Source organism: Clarias gariepinus, chromosome 15, assembly GCF_024256425.1.
Source record: "Clarias gariepinus isolate MV-2021 ecotype Netherlands chromosome 15, CGAR_prim_01v2, whole genome shotgun sequence".
NCBI lineage: Eukaryota > Metazoa > Chordata > Actinopteri > Siluriformes > Clariidae > Clarias > Clarias gariepinus.
Window position 1 is genome coordinate 15,469,619 of NC_071114.1, and position 16,193 is coordinate 15,485,811.

Consider the following 16,193-nt stretch of genomic DNA (forward strand, 5'->3'; position numbering starts at 1 on the left):
ACCTGCACATCAGTGCACCATTTAGCAGGAATATTCTGGCAGATAGGCATAGCTTATCTTTGTGATTTATTATTTATTTGCTCTTTATTTATGTCTTGTTTTGCTCTTCCTGCATAACCAGAATCAGGGCAGATTTTATTGCCATGACAGAAAAGAAAGATTGATCAAATGGTGTGTAAATTTAAAAGCTGATGCTTTTATAAGACAGTTGCATCAGTTTCCTTCATTGTAACCGAGAGTTCAGTTCCACCATGTGTATAATGAAGGCCAGTGAAGGTGATGGATTTCCTAGAGTTTTCTGTTCTGTATTGTCCGTGCTACATAACACCCATGTGTCACCCTGGTGCACCATTATACTGTAAATGGCTTAATTTTTAAAACATAAGCTCTGGAAAGCCTGATTTGGTACATTTGACATTGATGCCAATGTTTACCTTTATACAGTTTTATCATTTGTGCTATAAAAATCTTCTGTAGTGAGCAATACTGAAGTTTTTAAGTTCAGTGTTATCAAAAACAGTGCATACAGTGCCTTTGACGGTTCAGCAGAGAAATACTTGGGAGAGATTTTATCATCTTGTAATCATGTCAGTTTTGGGTCATTGCGAGTGATTTGATTGTTCATGCTATGAGAACACTGTCCTGTCGAGAACTCTGTTTCCCCCAGAGACAAACACAGAGAGAAGAGGAAAGAGACGGCTGTGGAAAAAGTAATCGAAAGAGTTCCTGGAATTTTAGTTCAGCACAATTCAAGATAAGGCAAAGTAACAGAGCTGATGATTCCACCATACTTTAGATTTCTACCTACGTGAAACACACAATGATTTTAACCATTTCAGATCACACTGAGCTTAGCTACTGAGAAATCTTAAATAAAAAACTAGATAGCAATTGCAGAAAATGTGTTGCCACCTTCCTTCTTAAAAAGGAAAACAAATTCAATAAATAACGCTCACATATTTTACTTCTTTTTAAACAGGACCAGTTTTCAGTTCCAGTACCACTCAGATCATGGACTCCTGCATACTTGATTCATTTATTTATTTTCTAAAATGTGCTGTTTAACTATGTAGTTTTAACTGAACTGCCGCTAAATGCGCTTTGGTGGAAGGCTGGAAATGTCTGGCGAAACATACCCATAATAAGGTATTTCCCACTAATTTTGAGGCTTTTATAACCACGTTTCTGGTAAAGAAAACAGGGTTTTCATTAACAACTTGTTATTATTACTAATGAATTAGATTATTTATTTAGATTTAATTAGATTAATTAATTATTACCAATTAATATGATTACAGGGTATATGAATTATAAGAGTTTAAAGTCACAATGGCCTGCTCAGTGTTCAGGATTATTTACAAAATAAAATAAATAACTTACAAAATACAAAAAACACAAAGAAGAGCTGAAGAAGGCTAGGTAAGCTGGTAGTGCTTACCACTAACCTACCCATCTTTAGCTCTTAAACAAATGGACTGGAGATGTAGCTCCATAACAGCCCTATTTTATATTTATCTTTTGGGGCTTAGAATTTGAGATTCTATAGTACTGTATGACTATTTCTTAAAATTCCTACCTGGAAAATGTATCCTGCTTTGACGTGCTGCACAAGGTATCATTAGCACCACAGTGTACCTTTTATACAACAATTGAGTCGCAAAAAGTTGGTATAGATCCACCAGTTATATACACACACATGGAAATATGGGAACAAAAAAAAAGGGAGTTGTTCTTGTTTACAGTCAAAACCAGAGTGTTTTCAAATTCAGATTCCAAATTGAAATGATGACTCCTGGGAGTCCTGAGCTGGAGCAGGGTCTTTTTGTTTTCTCTTTAAAATATTGTAAATGTCACAAATAACAGACAAATCTGAAGAGTGGCTTTATACAGGATAAATATCCAAATGTAAACTAGAAAAAGGAGAGATATCTTAAAAAAACAAAACTTTTTTTAAATTGGTCTCCTTTATTTATTTATATATATATATATATATATATATATATATATATATATATATATACACACACACACACACACACACACACACACACACACACACAAGGTGACACAAAAAAACGGGAACTTTTTTACAATCCAATAAAACTAGAAGTGATAAAAGAAATAAATTTTATTCATAGTAATTGAAACCTAAAACTTGTAGAAATACTACCAATACACATTTAAAAAAATTCCTGTTATATATATGTCTGTGTCTACACAACATATATAAAACTAGTGTGCTAAGTGTCTTTGTGTCTGGATGCTATATTTAGCCAGGTAAATTAATGCATTTTTAAATGTACACAACAGGATTTCTGAGCAGCATGTTGAGATTATCATTGTTTGTAGCCGGTAGCTTTTCTGCCTGGATGGTTGTCATTGGTCACTGTCCTAAGGGCTCTCACACTCAAAACGCAGCTGCACTCTGTAATAAGCTCTGGTTTATATAAACTTCAAAAAGTCAAAGCTTGCGAATCTTTACTCAGGCTGAAACATAAACAAGAAATGGGCCGCTTTCTCGTCTTCTTTTTTTTTTTATCTCTCCTCCTTCTCTCTTGCACTTCTTTGTTTTGTCACCCTCAAATTCTAGTGGTTAAGGCTTGAGAATTTGTCCACAGCTGCCCGTCTGTCTCTGGTGCCAGTTGCATGTAATGCTTTGGTGCTGTTCAGCCCCCTGTGCTGTCCCAGCATGGCCCCACCAACTCTGCTCTGCTTCATGTGCTTTTTTTTTTCCAGCTACACCACTGACATCACTGGCCATGTGGGATGAGAGAGGCCTTGGAAAGAGGAACGCACTTGGCTGTAACTCGGCAGCTGGACAATGCAGCCAGTGTCCTCTAAAAGGGCCAGCTGGAGTGGAACTTCAAATCCCCTCTCCAACTTTTCCCCATTTGCTTTTTTCTTTACTTGCAGCATGCTCGCCCTCTCTCTCTCTCTCTCTCTCTCTCTCTCTCTGTTCTTCTTTCTCCATTAATACGTCTCTTGCCTTCTCCATTTTGGTGTTTATACTCTCTCCCAGCAGGCTTCAGTTTATTGCATTTCTCTTGCTTTTTTGCTTACTCTGCAGCACCTCTGCAATGTTTAATCAGTGGTCTATAATAGCTCTGGACGCTAAGCCAGGTGTTTCCTGTTCTCCACTGCTGTCTAGCAGAGTGAAACTCACCCAATCAGAGAGTAATTGACCAGTCAGAAGCTCTGCTCACAGCCCAAGACCTCTTCTGCTGCTCTGTGTAGGGAGGAAAGATACAGATTGTTCTTGAAAGCAGTAGTGTGTTAGTAGACAGCAATTTGTTTCCAGTTCATTTTGAGTAATTCTACTGTGTTGTCTGGTGCTGTGTTGTTAATAATTTATTCCTTCACACTACAAATTACTTAAATTGAGATGCAGAAACTTGTGTGATGTGGAAAGGAAAGTATTTTACCCATAACTGCATTGCTTCTGCCTTTCCTTGTTTTGACAAATTAATCTTTTCACTTTATGACCTGTTGCACCACTCAGCACTCCGTCCGTTTCCAGATCACAGCAGAAACAAACAAAACAGTTTGGTGCGATCTTGACTTTGATGCCGTGCTAAGTGACATCACAGGTCATAAAGTTTTTAGTTTTGCATGAAAAAAGGTGATTTTTATGGCAGCAATGCAACTATTTATTTTTTCATTATACGGGGTGCCAATTTTACTCAGGCCATTTTGTGTGTGTGTGAATGTTTTACATTATGTTTTGCTCTACTGGCTGTATGTGCAACTTGAGAACAGAAGGAAATCTTACTGCCTGCAGCTGACATTTTAATGGATGTAGTTTTTGAAATTTAATTAAACTTTTTATAATTAACAATTGTATAATTAAGTTATAATTGCTTTTGTGAACAAAACAAAATTTAGTAAATTTAACTCTGATAAATCAGTGACTAAAGATTGACCAAAAGATTAGGGGGGAAAATGTGCAAGACTTAAATTAATCCAAGTTCTGCTGTCCGTTCTTGTTCCCCTCAGAGGGGATTATGGTCATAAATATTTCTCCTGGTCGTGGTCAGATGAATGTGCTTGCTAATGATATGGCTTTAGCTCTTTCAGCTTTCATCCTAAACCAACCACTTGTTAATCACTTTTATATTGTCACTCGTCACATAAAAGCCACCCATATGGGTCATCAAATACATTGTCAGAGACATCAAATTGGAGCTGAATTGCAGTTTTATAGCATAAGCTTGCTAGGACTGTGATTGATGCTTAGACACATGTCTTTCTTAGAGTGAATAGAGTTTGCTTTGTGTTCACACAGTTTCCCGCCTCTACTGTCTCCTTTAGTTATAGCTGTGTCTTACCTGCTTGTGCAGGTACTGTAAGGAATATGCGTACATAATGTAGATGTGTGAAAGGTCCACAGAGAAGACACTTGTTTCTCAGCAAATGTTAAGAGTGTAAAATTAAAATGTTTAGTCGTGCTAGCATTACTGTATTATTTATCATGTTATTTTAGGCATCTCTCTGTCTTCCTTGCCCATGCTCTCTGCATCGTTCTGTGTATATAAATATGTTTGTTGTGGTCTGTGTTGCCCTCTGCAGGACCCTCTGGACACTACGCGCTCTGTTATAGTCATTCGCTCACTGGTACCTGGAGGTGTTGCAGAGAGTCATGGTGGCCTTCTGCCTGGAGATCAGCTGGTCTTTGTTAATGACAACTTCCTGGACACGTGCTCTCTGTCTCAGGCTGTAGATGTCCTCAAGGCTGTGCCACCAGGCACGGTATACCTGGGCATCCGGAAACCTCTAGGGGTAAGCCTTAAGTTAGAGAGGGACTCTGATCAAAACTTGGTTAAATGTACACACCCTCTTCTTTTTATTCCTTTTACACACAGTGTTTAAAGGATTTGTGTAATATTGGCAGGAGTGTATGTTCAAACTGATGCATTTAATCTTTTAGGATTTTGTTTATAAGTATTTATAATGTACAATAGTTAAAGCCTGTGGGCATGTTATATTTTTAGAATAAGTCAGAAGACTAGTATGTGTAAATTTAGTTTTGTTCTTTTGTTCTTCAATTACAATTAAAACACTGACAATCCCATGTTAAAACTGTGGACATTAGTTGCCAATAGGCCAAGAGAGAGCTCTAATTTACTCTGCTCATGGGTTAGTGAAAATTGTTCCTGAGTTCTGTTAAAATCCCAGGCTGAGCAGTTTCTAAAATACTCAAGCCAAGTCGTCTGGCACCACACTTTTTTTCTCAGTCTGATGTTAAATGTGAAACTCTTGACCCGTGTCTGCATGATTTGATGTATTGCCATTCAGGCTAATTGCGCGAATGAGCAGGTGTACTGGTGTTTTTATATGTGACCAGTAAATGTATGATTGTAATAATCAACTAAACAAGTTGATTATTTAGGAACTTCTGAGCAAACCTTTAAGTGGTGTACCATCATCCCATGGGCTGTTGAGAAACGTGTAGGCTAAATTTCAGTTACTTTTGACAGCAGTCATCTGACTTTTTTCAGGTGTTTCCAAGACTGCTTGTTATTTATGACTAACCTCTAAAAAGTCAAAGTTTTTTTGCATTTTATTTCCACAGTGTTAAAACCGAGCAATTACATTTAGTTTTATATATATGTAGTGCTTTTCACAAAGGTGTAATTGTCACAAAGCAACCTTATAAAATCACAAAATTATTAAAAATAAGTATAAAAAGTGTAAGGAAATATGTATAAATTATAATCATCAGTCTGTCCCTGATGACCAAGCTAAGGGTGACAGTGGCAAAGAAAAACTTCCTGAGATAGAAAGAAAACCTAAGGAAAACCAGAATCAACAGGGAACCCATCCTCATTTGGGTGATCTCAGGGATTGATTTGTGTGTGCGGTCATTGTGTGTTAGGGGGCTGGAAGTTGAGTATACCAGGAAAGGTGTTCAAGTTAATATGAAGTCCACTTTCGCTATTGGAGGCTCAGGTTTGTGGGAATTTCAATCCTGTGCTATTGAGTTAATGTAGTCACAAACCATCAGAGAAGAGCGGTCCTCATCAGCCGAGTCCATGACCATCTTCCTGGTCAAGTGAAACTGTCCACAGTCATCACACACATCCCAAGCAGACTACACTAGGCTATAGGCCCCAACACCGAGCCAGAGACCTCCATGCGACGAGAACTCAGGCACCAGGATGTGTCAGCCAGGTCTGGGTTCAGAAGGAGTTATGATTGCTGGCAACTCAGGATTGTGGGACTGTGGCAGGACGTAAACAGGAGAGCCAGCAGGAAACACAGATATAAGGGCTCCCTGGGAAATGAATGCCTCTTGTAGTGATCTTATTTAATTGGTTCTTAACCAATGGCAACTTTCTCAACCTTCTAAAAATCTAATTCAGCCCAAAGAGCTCTTGTTGAATTACCTGAGTAGTTTAATTATTTGTGGTAAATGGAGTCGATTAATAGCACAGTTGCCTCCTATGACCGGTGTTTCATATACACATTCCTGTGCAGAGCCCTTGATGATGGTCATAATGGACATTAATACTAACTGCTTGGAGAGTTATGGCTGCTGCTGACACCTAAAAGACACCTAAGATATAATATATTCAAGTAGATTATGACTGGCCTGAGTGCTTTGACAATCCAGCTCTGGCATGACAAGTGACGAATCTCAAATCTTCTAGTTCAGTCTAGCAGCTTTGAAATCACAGCGGATTTATTAAAGTAAAAAGTGATCGCTGAAAAGTGTTAATACCTCTGATATGAATAACATTAATCAGTCCACTTACTATTAACATAACTTGTGTTTATTTGTTCATTTGATCTGTTGGTTGGCTGGTTTCATCACAAACGTCAAAACAACAACAACAAAAATCAGTTTGTGTGCATGTGTGTATTTGAAAATAGGAAGAGGACAGAAACACTGAGGAGAAACCTGCAGATCTCCAGGATCGAGAGTACACGCCCACCCAACTTCCACCACCTGCACCTAAGGTAGTAACACTTCTAAGGACTAAAACTAAACTTGTAAGTTATCAGTACACAAAACAGGTTGATATCATTGTACCATTAATGAATGCTGTGATTAGATGATACTTAGATCAAATTAGAACACTCGCTTCATTCGTGCTCGTCTGTTGAACTCCCAATCACCACATGCAAAAACCTGGCACTTTAAATGGAGAGAGAGAACAATTGTGTGGCGGGGGGATAGAATGAGTAGGAGAATGTCTCTAAAAGAGGTGTACGAATAGAAATGAAGGATTGGCAGAGCAAGCATGTACCGCGCAACTAGTCCTCAGGACAAGGAACTTTCAAATGTGGTGTCCAGTTCATTTTCTCTAAGCTTTTTAGACGCATGACCGTGTTATCCTTGAATTTTTAGCAAAGATGTAGTTAAGGCACAAGAGTCAAGTGCTGCCGTAAATCTACCCAAAACGAGACTAATTGCACCATTAAGATTTTAGACTCTGCACATTTTTCATGGTAAATTGGTTCTGGGCTATATGAAGGGAGGGGTGTGAAAGGTGCTGAATCGGCTGATGAGAGAGCAGCAAGGGGAAAAGTGCACTTTCAGCTCTTATGATCTTTAAGAGTGTGTATGTTCACGTTACAGGCATAAGAGGACAAGCAGGAATCCTGTTGCTGAGATAAAGGCCTGCTTTGTGCATGGCACAAATACTCAAACCTCCTCTTTCCTACTCACTCACTGTTGCTGGTAAAAAAAAAAAAAGAAAAAAAAATACAAAAACACAGAGGGATAAAAATGAATATGGTGAATGCTTTAGGGGCTGTTCAGACTGTTCAGGTATTACACATCAATCTGAGAGATGAAGAGCGGTTGACACCTGATATTCTGGTATAAAGCAACTCGGTATCATTTGAAAACCAGCCCTTAACAGTTCAGTTCATTATATTTAGCCTAGTGCTCAGTGCATCCAAAAAAAAAAAAAAAAAACCTTGTACCTGGAAGAGTGCAGAATTTTGTTCAGATTTTGTTCAACAGTCAGACGAATAAAAAGTAGTAAAAAAACAACTTGGACGTTTAACCACAGGCTAGTAGGTGTAGGGGAGTGAGGGATTGAAATAAACATCAGTTCATAAAGCACAGCTCTAAACTTAGTCACAGCAAATAATTCTAGTTCACCGAAAAATATCCTTTTAACACTCTTAAAACATTTTAAATATATAATGCTAATTTTGTTTGTATGAATCTCACTTTATAATAAGGGCACTTCTTTTTGTTCTATGCTACATTGTGTGTAATCTAGAGCTTGAGAGTGATTTTAAAAACATGATGCATTTATAACAGTGTTTTGCTTTTTGCTTTTGTTGTACCACACATCCAGCAGACAGGAATTTCAAGCTTAAAATCAGTTAGCAGTAAAACCAGGAACCTGATCACATCTCTGTCATTTTAACGGGTTAAAAGAAACCAGCTTTTTTTTTTACTTTCTCTGACTCTGCAGAGTTTCTCTGTATCTTGCTGATAGAATTAAGTAAAAAAAAAAACGAATCTGTTTGTTTGTAACAGGCCTTACAGGATGACCCTGTCCTTTTAGAAGATATCGACGAAGACCCAGAGCTGATTCTAGATTGTAATATTCGTTATGCCAAATCTATAATTGCTACAAAGCTTCTTCCTGGCGAGGAGAGAGAGATGGCTGTGGATGAGGAGGAAGACGAGGAAGAGGAAAGAGACAATGTGAGAAGTGACAGGGAGAGTCCACTATTATACCCCAGAGAGCAGTCACCTTTCATGGAAGAGGAAGTTGTGTCAAACCCCTACCAGACTTTTACCCAAGCCGAAAGACAACAGCAGGTACTGTGTGTGAGCCAGAGAATTGAGAAGTTGTTCAACCAAGTGCGCTGAATTTTTTAAAGATATTAGAGGAACTTTTTTTTTTTTAATATAGTATTGAATATAAAAATGTTAGGCTGTACCCAACGTAACACGAACGTATACATAACTTTTTATTAATTGACATATGTTATTCAAATTGCACATGTCGGTAAAGTAACTTGCCCTCTATATTAACTGTTCATTTTGTTCTTCCATCATTAAGTTCTTAATAAAGGGGCAGTTCTGATGCTTTGACATTCATAGAAGGCCAAATAATGTTGTAACAGAATGAGATCTACCTTTAACAAGAGCTGTGTGCACAGATAAAGTTTAAAGAAGGGAAAACCAACACTTGACAAAACGTGTAGCATTTCAGTAATCAGCTGTGACTCCTGACACAAAACTGTGTACAACAGTGCACAACTTAATTTTTTTAATAATGATTCAAGAGTTGGGTTCAACGATGGTGCAAACGAAATTAATTCTGATGAAAACTATGCTGTGTAGTACCTTAGTATAAAGGAATAGTGACTCTACCAACATGTGCAATTTAAATGTCATGTACTGTATGTTGGTTAATAAAAGGATGATGCCCACTTTTGCATCACTCACAAGAAAGTGAGATTTTGAAACTCTTTTGGCTTAATGAAGTGAATGTGCAATATGTCAGTCAGTCATTCATTCATCTGCTGTAACTAATAGTCATAGTGGATCCTGGAAACATTTGCTTTAAGGCAGGATAATATCTTGTATAAGATGCCAGTCAGAGGGCATCACGCACACATACTTTTTATAAATGTTTTACATTTACATAATCATAAAATTTGGTTCTGAAATGAACACACGTACACACACACACACACCCACACACACACACTCTCTTACACACACAAACACCAGGAAAACCTGGATCTGGCTTTGCTGGTGTAAAATGCCATAAAGACCATTTGACAATTTTTTTTTAAACTACCAGACCATATTTAAATGTTGTCAAACAATTGGGTGTTAATATTATTAATCAAATTGTTATTTACGGTTACATTTATGGATATTGCTTCAGTTCAGATTGATTAACAAATTCCCCTTTAATCCATACTGCATCCTACATAATCCATCCTTACTACAAATACTGAGACTGATGCACTAAACTAACTTGCACGGCTTATTCCATGTTTTTATTGTAAATACACTTATAACCAGTTATTTTCACCCTTACTACTTACTTTGTATGCATGTGGTAGGTGGAGGTGGAAAGTGCTGCGTCTGAAGAGGACTTTAGAACTGAACTGGAGTCAAGCATAAATCTCCATCGACATCCCCTCAGTGAGTAGCACTGAATCTGCTTTCAGTGATGGAGCTGTGTGTTTCTAATGCAGCTTTGTGTTTGTGTATGCAATGTTTGATTTCACTGCGGCCAGACGTGCCCCCCCCCCCCTCCCCCCCCCACCTAACTCTGCATGTATTAAACAGAAATAACGGGGAGTGGAATATTTTGTGCACTTATTATTGTTTCCTAGTGAGCCAGTGCAATTTCATAAACTGAAGACAGATCATAAGCATGCTCTTTAGTTTTACAGTGTTGGAGAGGTAGTTAATGGGCTAGTGAACAGACTTTTCAGATAATTTTTCTTTTCATCAGTCTGTGTTGGCCTTAATAGTTTTGGCAGCATGAACATGTCACAACCCGGATAGTCACAGCAGAGAGAGACAGGCTAGTTGGCACCATCTTAACCGGTGTCAGGTCTGTCATGTCACTCTTATGAGGTGGTTTTAGTTTGCACTAAAATCACTGTCAAAATGTCAAGCTATTTATATCAAACATACATTTCTATGCCTAAGACTTTTGCTTTGCAGATAGAAACTTGTTTATTTCATCGCCCCAGGGCTTCCTGGTGTTTTCGAATGGTTTGCTTGGCCAGTCTGACTTTGACAGTAGGTTTATTAAGCTAGCCTTGACAAAATGCCAGAGGCAGACAAATATTGATTTTCTGACAAGCCATATAGTTTATTTGGAGAAAATTTTTCTGTAGCACCAGTATGTGCTTACTGTGTTACCATAATATCGATTAAGGGTGGTTCATGGTTTCTGATAGTTCCTAGAAAGATGATAATAAATTCCTTAATATAAAAATAACAAATTTGGAATCTTTGAGGCTGTGTTTAGATTTGTAGGTTTTTTGTGATGTCTCATTTAGCTAAAGTAACACAAGTCAATGGACATGTGTTACAAATGTTGTTAAACTGATGTGTGTGTGTGTGTGTGTGTGTGTGTGTGTGTATACCTGCCTATGCTTTCAGGTCAGTCAGCAATGACATGGGTGGAGTTGCCAGAGAGCGAGGTGGACTCTGATTCCAGAAATGAAAGCTCAGAACTCACTCTGACTGACACAGACACAGAGTGAGTGACACACCTATCTCTATCATGTGTAGCAAACTATAAACATTTAGCACAAACGTGAAGGGAACAATGTATTTATTCTGGCATGAGCAAAACAATCAGCTCAGGTATCAACATGGCTAATATTTACCTGCTGAATGGAATATCAAAGGTTTATACCCACCTCTCATTCTAATTGAAAATTTAATCCAATCAATGAATTTTATTCCGATTATTAGTAGAATATTTGGGTCCATCTAAACACATTTCATGATTCCCCCAAGTCAGCCAAGAACATGGGTAACATACCCATGGCACCAAATTTCGACCCTTCCAACTGTGCGCCTCAGACGAGGATGCATTTTCCCCGTCATCATCTGTCCAGTTTTAGTGAGTTGTGCCTACCGCTGCCTCAGCTGTCTTTTCCCATCTGCCTCCAGTAGTGAACGTATTGTTTTTTCGAAGACACTTTTATGTTCAGCACAATTAAACAGAGTGGTTATCTAAGTTACGGTAGCCTTTCAGTCAGCTCGAGTAAGACTGGTCATTCTCTGTTACTTCATTCATCAACAATGAAGAACTGTTGCTTACTGGATGTTTTTCCTTACTGTACAATCCTGAGTGAACCTTCGAGCTGGATGAGCATGAATATTCCAGGGGACCTGATATCATACTTGAACTTATTAATTCTTGAAAACTAATTGCCCATGTCAGCATGATTTCTTTTACAATGCGCTGCCGCTACATGATTGCCTGAATAGATAATTCAAGTTCAAGTAGGCTTTGTCATTTCAACCATATACAGTTAGTACACAGTGAAACAAAACAACGTTCCCCCAGGACCAAGGTGCTACATGCAACATAAACTTAGAACATAAATTAACAGAGAAACTAAACTAGCTAACTAAGAGGCCTAGTTAGCTGGCTAGCAGAGACAAGGCAGAGAGACCTAACATAAATTACAACATAAATTAAAAAAAACTAACTAACTAAGGAAGACTATCTACAGTACAGGTTTTACAGACAACATACGACAGACAACGACATAACAGAACATAAAATATGGTGTTGAGGTAGTGGAGAAACAGTAAACATTCATGTTAAGGTAGTGGAGAAACAGTAAACATTAATTGCATGAATAAGTAGGTGTACATGTGTTTAATTTTAATAAAGTGCTCAGTGTATTTATCTTTGTAATAGGAATTGCTTGGTGTGTGTTGTTAGTAGTGTTTTAGCACCGCCTACTGGATTAAATGCAGTATTATAGCGTAACCTACCCAGAAATCAATCGGTACCATCATACTTAATACTGTATGTGGAACGTTAAACATATGTAGTTCATGTCTTGTGAAATCATATTTAAACAGCTTTGTAATATTAGCTTTGTGATCCTTTCAAAACATTCAAAGTCCTGATAAAATGCAGATTATAAACAGGTTCAGAATTGCATACACATGCATGAGTTGATAGTAATGTAAAAAAATAGTGTTTGGTCAGCAAGAGTGAAAGTGAGAGAGATACAAGTCTCACTATGAGAGAAGAATAGGAAATCTTTATTTGTCGCATATACTGTACATTATAGTGATTTTTTTTTTTTTTTTAATAACCCAACTTGTTAGGATGCATGACCACACTGGTTTATGAGGATGCAGCTGAGACACTGACAGCTGCTTTTGTTGTCAGTGAGTGATTGAGAATCTAGAGGTCAGCTGTGTGTACTGTATGTGCGCATTACCACGTGTCCATGTACGTGCAGGCATAAACCTCCAGAGGAAAACAAAAGTTTAATTTTGTACATTTGCTTATTTTTTTCGCATGCATTATGACTTCTTAATTATTGCTGAGGCTTTATAAATTTACAAGGTTAAGGACATGATTGTGGGTCTAACAGGAGAAAAAAAAAAATCCGTATTGTATTCCACAGGTCTGCACAACTGCATTCATACGTCAGACGTAAAAAGAGAAATCAGGGGGCTGCAATGAGAGACGAACACAGGTTGGACACCATTATAATGTGCAAACATGCATTAAGGCATTAAATTGTGAACATGCTGTAACTGTGTGTGTGTGTGTGTGTGTGTGTGTGTGTATGTATGTGTGTGGGGTATCAGTGATTTACCAGAGAGAGAGGATGGAGAGGGAGAGGAAACCCCCATCTTTAGTCACTGGGGTCCTCCACGGAGGTTATTACTATTTTTTTTTCTTCTTTAATATCGTTAGTTTCTAATTTCCCAAGAGGGTGCTGTCATTCTTTTTGTATAGTGGGATTTTAGATTGTTGGGGCCTGTGTGACTTCCTATACAGTAAGAATACATAGTCTGTATGACATCATCCAGGATTTGACGTATCTGTTTTGCAGCAGATTAAATAAATTGAAATATCATTGTTGTGTAATATCAAGATAAAGACGGACGGGTAGCACAATATCTACACCAGTGTTTAAGCTTTATTTTGGGTCAATGTGTTAATTGCATTATATTGTGTTTTCATATATTTTTAATAGGCATCCATTTTCACTGTACTTGAGTTATGTGATATAACTGTACAGTATATTGCTGCCTCAAATATTCCTGTATAATGTAGACTAGTTTTTTAATGCATTACAGTACTTAGAGTGTTACATGATTAGGCTTTGAATGTAGGTGTAATTTGTCAGATATAAGATATAACTGGTTTAAGCCTGATGTGTGATGTGTGTAGAGTTGAAGTCTGGTTGGATCCTGGTGAGTCACTGGGCATCAGTATCGTTGGCGGTCGGTCAGTTATAAAGCGCCTGAAGAATGGAGAAGAGCTGAAAGGCATCTTCATTAAGCAGGTGCTTCCAGACAGCCCTGCAGGTCGCACACTCGCACTCAAGACTGGAGACAAAATCTTACAAGTGAGCAACACACTCTTACACCTACACACTCGCATACAAACACATATAGACTGTATCTATACCAGCTACTTCTGTGATGTGGCGGTGATACAGAATAATTGTAGAAAATGTCTAAGATACACTTGTGTGCAGCTGTAAACAGTGTCTTATTATGTTTCTCAGGTGGGAGGTGTTGACCTACAAAATGCCAGCCATGAGGAGGCAGTGCAGGCCATTAAAAGTACTGCAAGCCCCGTGGAGTTCATTGTGCAGAGCCTTTCATCCACTCCCCGGGTACTGCTTATGGTTTTTTCTAAAAATTCATAAATAATAAGTCATATATATTTTTTTGTTTCCACCAGCTGTGTTCACAGCTTAGCATATCCATTTACTCTAATGATATCCTTTATCCTTCATTTTAAAAAAGAAAGGTTGGGGACTCGTTCAAGAATTAAGTCAACAGTAAAATAAAATAAAAAAATTAAATCCTCACAAACCACTTTTCAAAAATAGTTATACGAAAACAAATTGATAGCATCATAAACTAGCAGTATTGCTCTAATTGTAAGGATGTTGTTACAGAAAAATAATCATTGGCCCAGCACTAAGCTGAGTTTATGTTTTCTCTAGTTAATGTTTTCCCATAGCAACATATCCTGAGGTGTTTTATTCTTCTTCTACCAGTGTAATTAATTATTATTAAATGTATTAAATAACTAGACATTGTGAAACTTTTTTTAGTTATGTTTGCAAAAAATATAAAAATATATAAAGTTTATAAAACTGCTTCCCTTACAGCAGCTATAAATAATCTATCCCTCAACAGCATCTTTTTCTTTTTTATGTGAAAGATTCCCGCATGTCTGAAACACACTTTTCCTCTGACTATTAGAAAGTGCTGACACGGGTGACTTCATTCCAAAAATAAACGTCTCACAGAAAACCATCATATTAACAGTTACACAGATTTTTCTGTGTTTGTGTTAAATGTGTTATACAAGATTCTATGATTAGGTTGTTGGTATAAAAGTAAGAAAGACTACATCAGGATTGCTTATTCATCACTGCTGTGGTACACAGTCATTAAACTGCTTCTAACACATAGAATAAATTAACTTCAGCTTTAAAATTCAGCTTGTAGTGCCAGAATGGATATGAAAAAATCTCTGTGTATTTAAGAGTGTGGTAATTCACCCGTTAAGTTTTCATGAACTTGTGCCTCCAGTTTAAAACTTGAAACTTTAAAGTTTGGAAACACAACTGTAGTATTTGCTAGAGAAAGTGAGAGTGCTGTGATGTTACAGGTAGGTAGGTGCCATAGATGTGTGAGTTAAAAAACATAGAAAATAATGCTTGACTTGTGTTTGGTCGTTTATTTCACATTAATTAGGTGATGATTAATAAAATCCTTTTCACATGACTGAGTTTTTGCTACTTACAGTCACGCCGAAATGATTCCTACCCCTGGCAAATTCTGACTTAAAGTTACTTTTATTCAACCGGCAAGTTTTGTTTGTTTTTGTTGAACGGAAATGAAACAGGCTTTTCCCAAATGATAATAAAACGATGTACAAGAGCCATCACTGGTGAAAAAAATATTTCTCAGCTTTTATTTACATTTGAACAAAAAGTGGCATGTCCAAAATTATTCATACTCTTTGCAAACTGTCACAGTCTATGAGAAAATCCAAAGTTCTATACCATTCCAAATAGTCCAAGCTGTTCTAAACCGTCCTAATTACCCTGATTCATTGGGAACAGCTGTTTTAATCAACTCAACAGGTGAAAAACAGAAGCTCTCTGCTGTTGGTTTGTGGACAGTCATGACTAAGACAAAGGAGCTCACTGAGGACCTTCAGCTGTGCATTGTTTCTGCTCACAAGTCAGGAAAGTGCAATATGACCACACCTAAATGTTTTGAAGTTCCAGTGGCTATGGTGCAAAGTATTATTTAAAGGTACAAGATTTTCCGCACTGTAAAAAATCTGAGGACGTGGTTGGAAGCCAAAAGTGACACCTGCTGGGTTCCCCGGGCGCAGATCAAGAAAGACAACACTTCTCCAGATAAGGCACAAAAAAGCCCACTTGTTGTTTACAAATGCTTATCTGGACAAAGAAGACGACTACTGGTTTTCTGTTTTATGGTCAGATAA

At 37.6% G+C, this 16,193-nt stretch overlaps 1 protein-coding gene across 6 annotated transcripts in view; it reads left to right on the forward strand.

Moving 5' to 3' along the window:
- patj (PATJ crumbs cell polarity complex component) overlaps nt 1-16,193 on the forward strand; it is a 134,160-nt gene that overhangs the window by 32,093 nt on the left and 85,874 nt on the right. For 5 of the 6 annotated variants that reach the window (XM_053512581.1, XM_053512578.1, XM_053512582.1 and 2 more), the window contains 9 exons: nt 4,567-4,776; nt 6,871-6,957; nt 8,498-8,785; nt 10,048-10,129; nt 11,105-11,204; nt 13,108-13,179; nt 13,295-13,366; nt 13,884-14,061; nt 14,224-14,334. In XM_053512581.1, the coding sequence (XP_053368556.1) occupies nt 4,567-4,776; nt 6,871-6,957; nt 8,498-8,785; nt 10,048-10,129; nt 11,105-11,204; nt 13,108-13,179; nt 13,295-13,366; nt 13,884-14,061; nt 14,224-14,334 (1,200 nt within the window). The remainder of the gene's footprint in view (nt 1-4,566; nt 4,777-6,870; nt 6,958-8,497; nt 8,786-10,047; nt 10,130-11,104; nt 11,205-13,107; nt 13,180-13,294; nt 13,367-13,883; nt 14,062-14,223; nt 14,335-16,193) is intronic. The other variant, XM_053512583.1, reaches the window with a different exon arrangement.